We start from the raw sequence: 17377 nt of genomic DNA, 5'->3' as shown, positions 1-17377 counted from the left end.
ATTGAATATGGAAAGCATGAAAATATTGAAGGAGCAAAAAACATCTAAAGAAGCAGTTATTTATTTCTAAAAATGGATTTTCTATATTCTGGGCAAAGCACTAGCTTTTCTGATTACAAGTAATACACTGTAGGGCAAAAAAAAAAAAATACCTTTTTTGATGAATCTTCCTTCTCCAGGTCTTGGTCTTTCAGGAAAATTAACTGCTATGATAAAGTTTTAAGTTATAAAATGTAATTTAACAATTAACATCAGTTAAAATTTGTAAAACTGAATAAAGCAAATAAAACAAAATTATTAAATACAAATCAATTCATAATGTTCCTACCACAATCCTGCCACAATTTCTGGAAGAGTAGAGTTGTTTTTTGTTTCTTGGCTTTATTGCCATAGGTATCTGGTTAGAAAGGAACAAAGAAAGTATATGAATCATCACAGATTATACTTCCCTTCCATTAATGTTTTATTCATACTTAGAAAGTACTGTAAATAAATATATGTAATATGGATTTAATAATTGTTGTAGAGTATGTCCCAAGGCAGAAGTGAGTATTCTTCTTTCAGTAAAAGTAAAAATATTAATCTTATTTTACAACATCTGTAAGTCAACACTGTCAACTAATGCAATATTGTCAGATAAGGACCAAGACAAAGAGCAGTCTGCATCTTAAGTTTCCCACCTATAAAAAGGGAAAAATAAGGACCAAATAGACCCTCAAAAATAAAATAGAAATTTTTAATAAACATTGTAGATACTTTAAAATTATTCCAAATTAACTGAACCTCTTTCCTATGAAAGAGATGCAAAAAAGCGTTAACAATCACCCAGTTGGTCAAAAATCAAGTGAAAATCTCCAGGAAAAGAACCATAAATTATGGGTACACCTAACTGTATTCAAATGTGTCTTACAAGAAAATGTTATTAGCAGGACAGAATTTAAAACATATATAAAACCTTATCACCAAAAGTCATACCTTTTTCATCTGGCAGATATCTAAAATCCATAGATTCACTAACTTCCTGGTCAGACGGCCGCCGCAGCTGCATTTTTACTGTTACAGGTTCTGTTATAGCTTTGCAATATGGTGGAGTCTTGAAAACAATGGCTACTTGACGGTGTACATCAGCTTGCGAAAAGATACCTTTTGCTTCCCAATTGTTCAACACAAAACGAACTTCTATGTCATCTAGTGAATAAGAAACGAAAGAAATAATAACAATGGAAATACAAAGTAAAATACATCTATAAATTTAAAATATATTCTTAGATTCAATGAAACAAAACAAATACCTTTCTGGACTTTATCACAGAGTAGAAATATTTCATCTCCTCCCCTGACACTTCCACAGTTCTTGTTTACACGACAAATCCTCAATTCTGCGGTATTAGGAGCACCTAAATATAAAGGATTTTTTAATGGATTGCTACCTTGGTAATATATTGTATTCCTTTTTTAAAGGGGAGCATTTTAGGGAAAAATTAATGGAATAGATAAAAGTTTTAGTGTATAGCTATATTAAGGACACAAAATACATTAGTCATCCACAGCTGCCCCTTTCCATACTACTTGCATTGCCCTTCCTGATTTAGAGCCTAGTGAGTTTATTTACAGGCAATGACCAATCCCCTAATTAATCTACTTCTAGATTCTGTTTCTTCTAATTTATCCTACACACTGTCAGCAGATTAATTTTCTTAAATGATGACGATACCCCTTAGACGATGCAATTTTCACGCTTATTATCTGGCAAGATTCCAAAAACCCTCCCTGGCATTCCACCTTCTCCATGATGAGAATAATCTGAAATACTTTTAAAACCTATGTCCTGTTAGTCTTCTACATGCAAAACAGACACAATCATACACCATTGGTAGAAATGTATCCAAGTGTGTATATACACGTACACATACACATAATCTTTTGGAGGGCAATTTCATAATCTTTTAAAAATACAGAAGTCATATCCTTTAATCCAGCATTTGCCAACATTTCCACTTTTGGAAATTTACTCTAGAGAAATATCTTCAGAAGATGTGCATATACAAGAATATTTATTGCAGTACAGTTTGTTAGAGCGAAAGAAAAAAATGAGAGGGAAACCAACTAAGTATCTTGTAATAAGGCAATGATTGAATAAAATTATGATATAGTCATATATAGAAATATAGATGATAAAAAGAGTAAGGTGACTGAAAGAGAAAGAGGTTCAGGATATATTGCTAAGAGAAAAAAATAAGTTTAAAAACAAAGTCAGTGATTTTTAAAAAACAGTTGCCAAAAATAAATTATGTGACTAATGATAATGATGACAATTGTATAAATATGAAATGGTGAAATATGCACCTGAGGACAGTAAATTTTCTCTAAAGATTGAGATTACAGTATATTTGCTCTGTTATATATTTCTGTAATTTTTCACTTTTTCCTAAAATGAACATTTTCTTTTGTGATTACCAAAATATTTTTTAAAAATTAAAAAAAAAGCTAGTTATAAATAAGAGAAAAAGAAAGTACTTACGGTTGTCATAAATCGGGTTAGAGACAACAGGTGGAAGAGCAGTTGTCAAATTACCATGCTCATCAGGAAGGAAAACTTGAAAACATAGTCTCACCACATTGAGATCACAATCTTCAATCACACACAGTTCTTGTTCAGGGACTAAGTAATAAAAAAAAAAATTTAAGAATATAAAATAACCACATAGAACTAAATCCCTGCTAAGTTTTCCTCCCTGCCATCATATCCATTCACTTTGAGCAGCATCTAAATCTGTATTAACAGAGAGAATGAGATGCAATCTCAATAATGCTGTTTATCATCATCAAGTGGTCATTATATAACAAGGTAGAAGGTAACCTTGTTCTAGAAATAATTATCCCTGTCATCTGGGATTTAGAGTAGAATCCCAAACTGACATTAATAACAAATCGAAAAATTTTAAAAGGAATGCAGGTTGTATATAACAGAGAATCGGCATGCATTCATTAATTCAACAAATATGTATTTGGATCCAGTCATTGTGCTAAAAAACTCTGTAAATTATCTCCTAAATCTGTACAAGAATTATCACCCTCATTTTAGAGACAAAGAATTGATTTTAAAGAGATTAAATTATTTGTCCTAGTTTTAGAGCCAATAAGTGGCAGGGTGGAGATTCAAACTTAGGTCACTGAATCCCAAGCCTGTGCACTTAAAAACTAAACACTGCTAAAAAATTTTATATATGTTATGAATAAATATTGACATATACAGGAAGAATTGCTAAAATGTAATCAACATCTTAGGGATGAAATACTAAGAGACATATAAATGATGTAAGATAGCTAGTTTCCATAATGAACTTCATGTGCAGATTAAGTTTGCTTTTTTAAAAAACCAATTCTATCACAGGAAAATTTTGTTGTTCTGAAGAAATAAAAAACTTATTCTTCATAACAGAATATAGTAAAATGAAAGTTTGTTAAACGATTTGAAAAGAAACCCAGTTCTAAAGGTAAATATTATTGCCTCTTTCAAAAAATAAATAATAACCATATTCTGAAAAACATGAATATACATATTTAAATTACATAAAAATTTTTATTATATGAAGAGTATTAATATTTTTTAAACCCAAATTTCCCAGTCTCACTTCACTAGCTATCACAACATTTAAAATTACTCCAGTATCAGAATTCTTAAGCCTAGCATTGAAAGTCTACGAGAATATATTTGTACATTAAAAGGTCAAAATGTTATGACATCAACACTTACATCATAACAGCATACTTTACTCGCAGGCAGGAACCATGCCCAATACCTGTTTTTACCAAAGGCAGGATCCTTAGGAACAATGTCTGTACTCATTATTCAAGACCTCACTCAAAAGCTTCTTCTACAAAGCCTAACCAGATCTTCTGAGATGGAAGGAACATCTCCCCTCTCTAAATCACTATGATATAGACCTATACCTCTCATGCATTTAAAGTTTGTTTTTGTTTACTTTATATTATAATTGTTCATGCATACCTCTTCTACTTTATTAGACTGAGTTTCATGAAGTCAGAATGGATGTCTGATGGCTTTTTGTATCTCTGCTATGCATGGAACATAATGAATTAGATAAATTGGATACTTATTAATCATTTCCTCAATTAGTGAGTGAATGAAGAATTAAAGACCTGATTAAACGATCAGACATTTAGACAATTTTTGTAAGTTGCTGAAGTTAACTGTAAAGTAAAATTTGACAAAGGGAGGTTCTGCTTTTGGTAATGGCAGACCACAAATGTAACTGGGACCAAGGTAGTAGAAATGCGAAGCAAATTCCTCTAAGTGCATCAAAGAACTAAAAAGGTCATGAAACACCAGGGGGTTAAGATTTTGGAGAGAAAACAAAATAAAGTGATTAAAACAGAAAGGAAGAAAAATGCAAAAGAATCACATGAAGGATCCAAATAATGTTTTTAGACACATGATTTTAAAATGACTACAGTTCATATATTCAAGGAGTTAAAAGACACAACTAAAAGGAAGCGGATGTGGCTCAACTGATAGAGCATCTGCCTACCATATGGGAGGTCCAGGGTTCAAATCCAGGGCCTCATGACCTGTGTGGTGAGCTGGCCCACGCACAGTGATGCCACGCGGAAGGAGTGCCATGCCACTCAGGGGTGTCCCCCGCATAGTGGAACCCCACGTACAAGGAGTACATCCCACAAGGAGGGCTGCCCTGCGCAAAAAGCGCAGCCCACCCAGGAGTGGTGCCGCACACATGGAGAGCTGACGCAGCAAGATGATGCAACAAAAAAGAGACACAGATTTCCATGCCGCCTGATGAGAATACACAGAAGAACACACAGTGAATGGACACGGGAGCACACAACGGGGGAGGGGGGGTGAGAAATAAAAAAAAATAAATCTTTAAAATAAAATTTTAAAAAAGGACACAACTAAGAGTTCAGTGATTTTGAAATTATACAAACTGGAATCAAACAAATTACGGAACTGAAAAATACAAATGAAATTAAGAATATCACCAAATTTATCAATCATTCTATAGAAAACACTGTCTTCCCTTTCTATACCTCAATGTTTTCTACCAAAATTTTTTATTTTTATTTACTTATTGAAGATACTGGGGCTGGGAATTGAACCCAGGGCCCCTCTGTGGGAAGTCAGTACTCAACCAATTGAGCTACAGCCACTCCCAAGAGTTTTTAAAGGTGTCACTTTAAAGTTTAATCTATCTTCAGCTGATAGAGCTTTCTTTATATGGTATGACACAGAAAATCCAACTTAATAACCATTTTTTCCTAGCTTCATTTATCAAACATTTCCTTTTTGCCTCTTACTCTGACATGTCACCTCTGTCATTCATTAAAGTCCTTACTTTCCTAGGTCTGTTTCTGGGCTCTCAGTTCTATTCCACTGATACATTTGTCTATCCTTGCTCCAGTTCACTGTCATAAACAGTACTTCTTCATAATAAACCCTAATATCCGATAGGATTAAATTCTTCTTGATGTTCCTCTTCTATAAGATTACCCTTCCTGTTCCCATTTAGGATAATCTTAACATATTAAATGAAAATTCTTATTGGTATTTTGTCTGGAATTGCATTGAATCTGTGTATCAATTTGGGAAGAAATAACATCTAAATCTTCTTATTCATGAACACAGTATACCTCTCTATTTATTTAGGTGTTCTCTATTATCTTTTATTCATAATTTTACCTAAAGAAATCTTAAGCATCATTCAGAATTACTTCTATGTATTTTATAATTTTTTGACAAGTTCCTTTAAATGTTTTTCTTATTTGCTGATGTATAAAAGTACAACTAACTTTTGTATATTAATTTCATATCCATTCACCCTGCTAAATTTAATTCTAATCGTCTATTTGTAGATTCTTTTGGGTTTCTCTATAAATAATATTTATAGCTTCAAATAATGAGTTTTATTTCCTCACTTCTAGTCCTTATGTCTTATTTCTTTTTTTGTGTGTCTCACTGCATTAGCTAGGGTCTCCACTATTACGCTGAATAGAATTGGTTAAGAGTGGGCATCCTTTTCTCATTCCTAACTTTAAAGTGAATGGTTCTGATATTTACCCACTTAGGATGATGCATGCTCTAAGGCTTTTTAATTGATACTCTTTAAGAGATCATTTCTTACATGTAATTCTACAATAAAATATGTAATATTCTAATAATGTGAAATGATACTAGCTCATATGCAAAATGTAACAAAAATCATAAGACGAATCAATTTCTTTTAAATTGCTCTTAAACTAGTTTGAAGTTTCACTTTATAATTGATCAAAAGAAGATAAGGTAACATTTTTTCTTTTTATGATGAATTTTTAATCTTTGGAAATAAATATCATTCCTTAGTTCTAAGAGCAGTGTGTGTGTGTGTACAGAAAATAATTCATGTTATATTTCTTTTGGTAGTAGAGATTGGGTTTTTTTAATCAATTATAACATCTACTCTAGAAGTGTGACATTTGTAAAAGTCTAATATTATTAACATTACTGAAACAAAAGTTAAACAAGGCAGAAATATACAGTATATGGATTAACAATTTTAAAAGTTATGTATGATTTAAGGGAAATGTAAAAATAATTCTATACTTATAAGAGAATAAAAGCTAACATTTAAGTGCTCATGTGCCAGTCAAAAGGTAAATGGTTTTAGCAGTTTGTCATAAATTTACTCATTCTTTCACCCTATTTATTGAACATCTATTTATTATATGCCAGACACTAAATTAAGTACTAGTTACAGATATGAAAAAACAGCGCCTGTCTTCAGTGAGATAAGGGTTTGGACGAGAAAGTACATAAATTAAAATTATGTAATATAACATGAAAACTGTTATAACAGATTGAATATGTTCAAGGGATAATGAAAGCATAAAAGAAGTGCCCAAGTTCTGCATATGATAATCAAAGAAGATCTGAAAACCTAACTTTAACTGTAATGAAGAAAGGATAATGAAGTACATAAGGTTTTTTAAAAAAAATCTTCTTGGTTTTTAAAGGTCAAGTTGTTGTGAAGAAAGGCTCTGACTTTTTAAAAATTAAATCAGACTTCAGAGATGATTTGTTAGAAATTACTTGGCTTATTAAACTGTATTCCCTTTCAGACTTCCAAGTAGTATAATTCCCCCAAATTAAACTGCAAAAGTTTTGTGTTCTCATAACGATCCAGTTTCCTCTGTATATGGAAAAATAATAAAATATCCAAGAGTTTAATCACTAAATGATATTAGAGTTCCAAACATGATTACTTAAATACATAGCTAAGAAATGATCATTTATTTTTTTTCTGCTTTTGTAAGCAAGAGCTCTCTATGCAGTCTGTCTGCCACTCTTTTGTTCTAGCTAAGTACGCACTGTTAAAATTTGATATTGGATCCCTTAATTAACTAATTAACCCAACATAGACTTTGGCACCTAATAGACAATTTGAGCAATACTCTACATAAAACCTCAAATGTGACACTCTTAGATTGCCGTATATGCCCATTTGAAAGAGACATTTGATATCTTTATCTATATAGATATAGATACATTTTTAGGAGGTACTAGGGATTGAACCCAGGAATTCATACATGTGAAGTGGGCACTCAACCACTGAGCCATAACCACTCCCTGATACTTATTTTAAAGAACTAATGGCAAGATGAGAACTGGCCTCAACACATACTAGATAATGTAGTTCACTAAATACTCCTATGCAAAATAAACATTTTTAATATTCTTTGTATTTTCACATGGTATTTGATCTTCAGAGAACCAAATGTCACTGTGAGATAACATCAATCTATAAACCAGAATTTGTAGATCATATTCTGCTAAACGTTTTCAGTTCCATTGTTTCTAAACATGTAACATAAAAACTAAGTCTCTTGTAATTCTTTACCAGATTTTACTTTGTTAAGTGATATATCTAAAACAAAGCTTAAATTTAGCTATGACAAATCCCTATATAAATGCTAGAATTTGTAATTTGTACTCGTATATACTGAAAATAGCATAAAATAACCAAAGAAGAAAGATAATTCTACAGTTGAATTCAGGTTACTTTAATTAGTTTTTAGTGTTATGGTTTTTTTTTTTGGGGGGGTGGGGTGGGATAGATTTTGTTTTGTTTAGTCCAGTATTAGAAATACATTGCCGGATGTTGTATGTCCTCCCATGGCCCACTGGATGGAACGTGGGAAAGTGTAGGCTATGGTGTGGAACACGGGACATGGGGTGCAGCGATGCCCGGAGATGTACTCACCAGACGCAATGGATGTGACATGATGATGGGGGAGAGTGTTATTGGGGGGGGAGTGGTGGGGTGGGGGTGGTGGGGGCGAATGGGGACCTCATATTCTTTTAATGTAATACCTTTTAAAAAAATGAATAAATTGAGTAGAATTTGGGGAAAAAAATACATTTTAGTTGTATTTCAACTTTCACTCAATAAAACACATTATAATAATCATTTCTACTACAAAACTCTATCAGAATAAAGAGATTTATTCCAACCATACTATTTAAATTTATAACTAGTTTCCCTTACTATAGATTTCCCACCCCTTACACAGCTCTGCGTTTTCTCCCCCTTAGCACTTTTATCTAATACACTATATAAATACTTTTGTTTATTAGGTTTGTTAATTGTCAGTCTCTCTCCACTAGAATGTAAGATCTTTTAGGGCATGGATTTTTTACTATTTTGTTCCAATTTATCCCAAGCACCTTTAACAACCTAGGGATATAAGGATAAAATGAGGTAAAAATCTCTTAAGGAATAAGAGTATATGTAGTTAAGATGGGGAACCTATTGTGTGCATGTAAAAGCTCATTACCCTCAAGGCACTAGTTGTGCAGAGATATATATATATATATATATATATAAAGCAGTAATACATGCTCACTGTTTAGGTAACAAAATAAAATGTACATAAGATTCCACCATAGATCCTGTCTACAATGAGCATGAAATTCATGTTGGAAGACACCTGAAGAACTAAATGATCTAATAGAGATCACAAAGCTCTTCATGATTAATTGCTAACTGAATAAATAAGAGGATATTGCTTTAGGTTTAAGAGAAATGAGAAGAATTTCAGGACATTTCAGGTAAGGAAAATGGCTTGAATATTTTTTGGTAAACAAGTACAAACAAAACATAGTCAGTTTTTGTTCCATAATTGTTATATTTTTGTTGCATTTGTGTTTTGTTAATAATTACGGACCATCCTAACTTAGGAGTATCCAAATATTACAGTACTACTACCAGTAAAATGAGCTTGTTCTTAGACTACAATTTATTTTTAAATGACTTTTAGCCCTAAGCTTCTAAGAAACTTGTTATTCATAGAAATGCAATGCAGTCTAATAATCTAAAAAATTGAAGGAAATAAAATCTACAAGCATTAACTGCATTCTGCAAAGTAGTAGGCAGCAAATTTGAACAAGGCAGTGAATGGTTATGTCCATTCCCATGGTAAACTTGACACTAGTTTTCATAATGGAAGCTAATGAAAATAAAGAACCATGTTTATTTTGGGTCAAAACAAAACAAAGCAAAACATATTCACTCATTCATTTCTTCATCTATACTTTCAACAAATTTTAATTAAGCCACTACCAGGTGCCAGACACCAGGTTAGGTGTCAAAAATACAAAAACAGGGGTCTCATGATTTAGTGAAGGAGAAGCACGTAAATAAAATTAGTACAAACTGTATTAGAAATATGTACAATCACTTTGTGAAAACAGAAGGAATACTTAGCTTTTTCTGGGAAAGTTCAGAGAAGGCTTGAAAGAGAAAGTCACACTAAACTGAAACTTGAAGGCTTATCAGGAAGAATTCAGCAGGCACATCAGGGCATTCAAAGCAAGGGAACTACATATATTACGGGGAAAATGCAAGAAAGAACATGGCTCTTCTAACACTGCAAATAGTTCAGGATGGCAAAAACAAAGCATTAGCATGTGCACTCAGTGTTAGAAGGGGTTAGAAGTTGAGGGAAGGTATGAAAGCTGGAGATGAAGCTGGAATGGAAATTTAAGTATCAAATTATTAAACACTTTGAATGCATGCTTGAAGATGATCCTACCAAGTAGACCAGAGTTTTTCAAAGAATGGTCCACAGACCACCTGCATCAGAATCATCTCAGGCAGAGCTTTTTAAGTTATAGTTTGGAATTCACTGGCCATGAAATTAATCTAGTGGGTTGGGCAGGCATTTATTTTAAAATGGAATGAACTATATTGCAAGAGTATATTGCATGGGTAAGCATTTTTTAAAATAATCTCTGTGAATTTGTACATTATATAAGTATGGAGACCAGAAAAAAAATTAATTTCTTAATGTTGGTAATGGTCTAAGAAGTTCAGAAACGCCCAGCACCACTCCTATAAAATTTTTGGGAGTGTGGCCAGGAAAAGTACCAAGGAATTCATTCCTATGCACATTCAAATTGAGGACCAGTGCTGAAGATAACTTGGGATACTAAAGATGATAAGCAGAGTTCTAAAATGATCAGATTGATTTTAAAAGGATCTTTTGGATGCAGAGTATATAAACTGATCGGAAGAATATCAGGAATTGACACAAGAACACAAGTTTAGAGGCTATCATCAATAGTCCAGACTGAAAATGATGTAAAGCTTACATTCCTACAATGGCAGTGGAGAACAGAGGATAGACTGAGAGACTATCAGTGTAACAAACAGTCTTGGAACAGAGAAGTGTTCATGAAGAGGGGCAGTAAAGTAGTTTGGAAAGATATGTTGGAGCTACATGTGGATGGCTATATGACATAAGAAGCCACTGCTTTTTTTTTTTTTAAAGAAACAGCAAGTTCCAGGAGTTGTTTGGATATAAGGCATTTATTTTGATCACAAATATAATCCAAGTGTGAACAAGTAAATTTATTATCTTTTTAAACCTTCCACCTTCCTTTAAATGGGCAAAAAATAATAAATGTCTCTTCATAGCCTATTTGGCCTGCCTGAGGTATCCCACCTATGGATTTAAAAAGACTGTAACTTAAAGTCTTCCAAAATCCTCCTTGAAATACAGCTCATTCTGTAAAAGAAACTCTGAAGCAACAGTCCTAATAATTGTTGATAGTCTCCAAAAGGTGAGAATAGTAACTTAATCAAAAGCAACTGGGAGGGCTCTTTAGCACACTGAAGACCTTTGCAACACCTGCGTAGGGGCAAATATTGTCAACAAGATACTAGGTCCTTCAGTTAAAGCTAGGAGAATACCACCCATCGCAGCTGACCCAATCATGGCCACTGGTCCTTTTCTTGCTGCCAGTATGGCTCCTGTTAAGGCACCATTTCTGAAGGTGTTCCAGGGATCTTCTTTCCCTCTGACTTGAACCATACTGCAGTCAATCAGGGAAAAAAGACCTCCCCAAACTGCAAAGCTACCTCCTAACTGTGGAGTTCTGGTTTTAATAGCTCCCAAACTCCCTCATAGTCTGTGGTTTACTTCCACTGGAAAACTGAGAAACTCTTTAGAAGCTTGAAGGATACCAACACTACCCATTGTGAAGGACCCCCAGCACAGTCATCCACAATTCACCAGGGGCAAGGTTCCTGTGCATACTCCTTCATCTTGATTGCACCGGCGCACACTCAAGTTTTTCAGCATGATAATATACTAAAGCACTGTTCTAAGATTATTCTAATACAGAAAAACTAGGAGAAAACAGGATACCACTACAATTCAAACTAGGGAGATAGCCAAAAGGCTAGGGGAAGAAATAGGTATTTAAAAATAAAAAATAAAAACCTCCAAACTAAATAACAGTAACAACAAAAACATAAATACTGTGAAGGATCAACTGGCAGGATTGTTCTATGCCAAACCTATATCCATCTAGGCAGCAGAGAACAAGGAACAAGATCATGAGCTTTGAATGCTACCCGTGAACAAATCCCAGCTCCACCAATCACCAGCTGTAACCTCAGCTTAACTTTTCTATGCTTCATTTGCTCATTTCTAAGATGGAAATAACAATAGTACTTATACCTCATGGGTGGTTACAAGGATTACATGAAGTAAAATATGTAAAGCACTTACTATGTACCAGGAACTATTCTAAGTGCTACATGAGTGTTTGTTATTAATAGCATGTCTGGTTCTGGACTGCTTAAAAAAAGAAAATCCCCACAGAGAGCCTCTCGTCTCCATCTTCTCTGGAGTCAGAAGACCAGAGTTTGAATTCGAGCTCTGCCATTTATATTTGCTAAATGACTCAGGAAAGTCACATCACCAAAGCTTTGGTTTTCTCTTCTGTAAAGCAGTATTGTTATAATGAAAAAATAAAATAGCATGCATGAAGCATTTAACATTTCCTAACACACAATAGTGCTTAATAAATGGTAGCTATTATTTATAATCTTGTTATTTTATACTGCATTATCCCTATTTTATACTGCATTTATACCTAACTTGGCCTCTTCAATTTTAAATTTGCCCTTTTAATTTGGCAATAAGTCAAAAATTTAAATGAGCATACTACTTGACCCAGAAATTCTACACTTCTGAAAATTTATCCTAAGGAAATAATCATACAGGAGCTCAAAATATATAATCAATGGAGTTTTTTTAAATAAAATGAAAACAAAAATGTTCATTAACAGATGACTAAACAAATTATGGTCTATCCAAACCATAGGATACTGTATTACAAGAATTAAATTTATAAATAATAACATGGAAAAATGTTTATAATATATTTGAGTGGGAAAAAGCAGTAAAATTGGAAGTTATAATGTGATTCCATTTAAACAAAAAAATACATGTATAAGATTATACATGTGGTAAAAGAATTCCTAGAAAAATATACATTGAATTTAACAGTGGTCTCCTCTGGCAAGTAAGACTAACAGGGAGAAAGGGACGTTTGCTTTCAGCATTATACTAAAAAGTGTGAAAAATAAAAACCTTCAGAGAAAAGAGGTGCAAACTTTATAGTTCCCAAAAACACAGGACTCACCTGTGATTATATTCCTTAAATTATCATATCCCTTAAATTATTTCTACATGTCCAGGAAAACCAAAGACCAACAATATAAGCATATCGTAAATATGACAAGGAAACACACTCTCTGAAAATTTTACAGTCATTCAGTTCCTGATTTATGCATATTTAAGCAGATACAGAAAACTTGAGAATGAAAACTCCTGTAGCATAGGATGCCAGCATATAGCTTGGCAGTCATTTGTTTTAGTCAAATAATATAGAGTGCTTACAAGTGCCATATTCCGTGCCAGAGGGTTCCGTAAGTATAAATGCTTAATAAATGTTATTTTATGATCCTTAATAAAATCTACTAAAGAGTAACTATCTGACCATATCCACAAATACACTACAAAAATATTTTGTGTGGCTTCTTCTATATTTCTGTACTTCTTTATCCACATGGAAATAAATTTAAGTTTTTGCTATTGAATATGCCCCTGAGTTAAAAGCACTCCAATACCTTATAACCACAATAACCATTCAACATTCAGAAAGGGGAATATACTCTCTTTAGGAACAGGCTTTAAGGCCACATTCAACTGAATCAGAACATTTTTGAAGTTTTCTTATAGAAAATAATGACACACACTGCAGTGCTATCAGAAAGCCTGTCTACATAAGAAATTATGTTTTTTCAACAACTATGAAAATTTTACAAAATATTTCATTCCTCAGCTGCAAGTAAAGTCAACAATTAGAGAAGTAAACACAAGACTTTTTAAAAAAATTGTGTTTAATATAACATAACAGAAATCACTTATACAATGAGTCAACAACCAAATAGACATGATTATATAAAACAAACTTACCACTGAAAGGATTGATTCTTGCCCTTATTCGTGAAGCAATAGCTTCTTTTACTTCCTTTTTCTTTACACATCGAATACCCAAATTTTGAAAACTAGAAGGGAAAAAGAGAACTTTCAAAACTGCAGTATAAAACACAAGACATATAAATGAGGTTCTACTAATGAATACTGCACAAATCAAGAATATATTCAATACTGCAAAGTCATCATGCTGGCAGGTGGAGATAATAAAGCATTAAATATTTTTTCAACTGCTATGATAAAAAATTCACGGGGAAAAAAGTGAGATTATATTTCTAAGAAAACTTAAGAAAATAGTATATTTTTACATGCAATGTTATTATATCTTACTAATAAGTATATATGGAATATATCAAAGTAGATAAAGAGAAACAGAAAAAGCAACACCAAAAAGCCAAATTTGGGAAGCGGATGTGGCTTAACTGGTAAAGTGTCCACCTACCATATGGAGGGTCCAGGGTTCGAGACCCAGGGCCCCCTGACCCATGTGGTAAGCTGGTCCATGAACAGAGCTGCCGCGTGCAGAGTGCTGTTCCACACAGGGGTGCCTCCACATTGGGAGGGCCCCACAAGGAATGTGCCCTGCAAGAGAGCTGCCCTGTGCATAAAAAGTGCAGCCTGCCTAGTAATGGTGCCACACACGGAGAGATGACACAGCAAGATGACACAATAAAAAAGAGACACAGTTTCCCGGTGCTACCAAGGGTGCAAGCAGACACACAACACACAGCGAAAGGACACAGAGAGCAGACAATGGGGAGAAGGGGAGAGAAATAAATCTTTTTAAAAAAAGCTAAATTTACCTTCCAAACATATTCATAATAAAATCAATAAAATATATGTATTTGATAATGTAAAAGAGAAGCTGTAAAAAAAAAAATGCCCACAGGAATGTTTCTCTGAGTCCAATAAACTGTTGCCTAAATTTTTAAAAAATGGGTATAAATTACCCACCAATGTTTAAAAATCAAGTAATTGCATATAAACATTTGGAGTTCTGGCTTCTCTTAAGCATTTTAAAGGTCTGGGAATACTAGGTTGGTCCAGAAACAACTGGCTGGAACTGAGCACCTACTGCCTCATTTACACTGGGCTCTCCAGCTTGCTAGTCTCTACACCTCTCCACTCATTTATGCTGTGATTTTTCACCTCTGATTTCAATGCTAGCAGTGAATTATAATATGGTTTGTGCTATATTATATGAAGTTATACTAACTCCTTATAAGAAAGCATTTCAATGTTTTTATAAAAATTAGAAAGAAATTTAGTACTAACAATAAAATTTAACAGAAGTTCAAAATGTCATTTATGGAAAACATCTCAATAGCCACAAATAACTAATTTGCATATGTATAGTACAGATCATGCTGAGGGGACTCCCCACCACCACCAGTCATACTTGCTCCCACATGGAAAAACCATGATGTCATTAAAGTTAGGTGGGTGTGAATAAGGAAGCAAAACTTGATTTTAATAACATTACTGTTTGTTCAACTTCACATGGCAATTTGTAACAGGCAGCTGCTTCATGCCCCCCTCTCTGTGCTCATGCTGTCTTATATTTATTCCCTTCACATTCACCACACTTGTCATTTTGTTAGCATCTAAAATATCTTTGACACATCCTTCCTCTGCCTTCCTCATCCTTCCTCTGTCTAAACAGATGACTGTTTAGGGGTGTGGAGTTTTTCTTTTTGGAGTAATGAAATTGTTCTAAAATTTTCTGTGGTGATGAATGCACAACATTGTGATTGTACTAAAAGCCACGGTATATTCTTTGGATAGAAGGTATGATATGTGAATATATCTCAATAAAACTGCTTATTAAGTAACTGTGCAAGAATATATACATTCACTCATTCATTTACTCATTCATTCATTTCCATTCCTCACCGAAAGGAACTAGGGCTCCTTTCAAAAACCTGATTATTATAGGGCAAGTACAAGTAAGCCTTGAATCCCTTAGTGTATTAGCAAGTAAGGAAGTGCACAAAGAATGATGGGTACATGTTAAAAGGACATTTAAAGAGGCTTGCATTAGTCAAATTTAGGTTGATCTGAAAATTAAAAGAATAATGTCAGTAATAGACTATAATACACTAACTACAAAAAGAATTCTTGAAGCCATAATTATATTTTTATAAATGGAGAAGGGGAAAAAGGAAAAGTTCTTCTTTACAATATATTGTTAAAAAATCATTTTTATAACCACCATTGTAATAGCTGATTCTGGTAGTAATCATCAATGGATGCTCAAAAGTTACTGGAGAATAGGAGAGGATATTCATTCACACAGATTACTTATTAATTTGAAAAGGATAAAGGTAACTTTCAATTGAAGAGGTCATTTTACCCAATTAATCAAGCTTAATATCAACAAGAAAGGAAAAACTGATATAACATGTCTTCTGAAAGGATATTTTGAAAAGGACACAGTATCACCTCTATTTCTCTATTTCTCACCCAAAATATTTAACAGGAATATCATGAGCAACCACTCAGATTAATCCAAAGTGAGGGACAATCTTTCAAAACAATTAGTCTGGATTCTTCAGAAATGTTAATGTCATGAAAAATTTAAAAAGTCTGGAGAACTGTTCTAAATTAAAGGGGAGTAACTGGCAAGGCAACTAAATAAAATGTGATCCTTAAATGGATCCTGGATTAGGGGGAGAGGGAGGACCGCTATAAAGGGCATTACTGGGACAATAACTGAGGTCGTTCAAAATTTTAACCGCCTGTAACTTAGACTGAGAAGGGACAATCAGAAATTTGGAAGTAAAGCAAGAGAGTATGATCTCACAGAAATCAAGGAATGAGAATGTTTCAAGAAAGTGTGGTAAAAGTACAAAGTGCTGTCAGAAGGTCAAGTAATACAGGCAGGGAAAAAAATGTATATTTCTTCCCATGTGCATATTACCAGATGTTTTGTGTTGTATTTTAAGAAAAATGTTTTTCAAGTGTATTTTCTAAATAGCTACTACCAATATATAAGGAGACTAATTTTTCTTCTGTTGAAGTTGGTTTCATTTTTTCCCCCAAAATGCATGTTCATTATAAAAATGAATTACAAAAAAAAACAAGTTCAAAGGAAAACATTTTAAAAATCCTACAATCCTACCCACTTAGACACAAATACTATTAATAACTATATGTACATACTACGATGTCTGTGTATAAATTTACTTAAAACAAAAAATGAGATTATTTTCCATATATTCTCTTTTAAAAACTACTTTACTCACCTCACATACTGTAAATTCACACATACTGTGAATTCACTGCATTTCAAAAGGCATATCTGCAATGCAATTTTTAAGGCTATTCAGGAGTATGCTACATGGATGTAACAGTTTATTTAACTAATCACCTTTGTTTATTATTTGGATTGCTTCTCACTTTTGCCATATTTTAGCTAAACATATGAGCATGCTTAATTATTTGCTACTTGTTAAATTTTCCATCAGAAAGATTTTGTTATACTTTCACCAACATGTTGAATGGGCCTGTC

General features: G+C 33.3%; 1 protein-coding gene and 1 pseudogene across 2 annotated transcripts in view; both read right to left on the bottom strand.

Moving 5' to 3' along the window:
• The window catches only part of REL (REL proto-oncogene, NF-kB subunit), a 42485-nt gene that overhangs the window by 9071 nt on the left and 16037 nt on the right, over positions 1 to 17377 (bottom strand). The window contains exons 4-9 of one of the 2 annotated variants that reach the window (XM_058278612.2): positions 13846 to 13937; positions 2522 to 2662; positions 1293 to 1397; positions 976 to 1188; positions 329 to 397; positions 153 to 203 (exon numbers count right to left, since the gene is read on the bottom strand). In XM_058278612.2, the coding sequence (XP_058134595.1) occupies positions 153 to 203; positions 329 to 397; positions 976 to 1188; positions 1293 to 1397; positions 2522 to 2662; positions 13846 to 13937 (671 nt within the window). Of the gene's footprint in view, positions 1 to 152; positions 207 to 328; positions 398 to 975; positions 1189 to 1292; positions 1398 to 2521; positions 2663 to 13845; positions 13938 to 17377 lie in introns of both variants that reach the window. The other variant, XM_058278611.2, reaches the window with a different exon arrangement.
• Positions 10949 to 11663, bottom strand: LOC131273964 (mitochondrial import inner membrane translocase subunit Tim17-A pseudogene; annotated as a pseudogene).

Source organism: Dasypus novemcinctus, chromosome 17 (genome assembly GCF_030445035.2).
Source record: "Dasypus novemcinctus isolate mDasNov1 chromosome 17, mDasNov1.1.hap2, whole genome shotgun sequence".
In the NCBI taxonomy this organism is placed as follows: Eukaryota; Metazoa; Chordata; class Mammalia; order Cingulata; family Dasypodidae; genus Dasypus; species Dasypus novemcinctus.
Note: the sequence above shows the minus strand (reverse complement) of the source record. Positions and strands in the feature narration are given on the sequence as shown.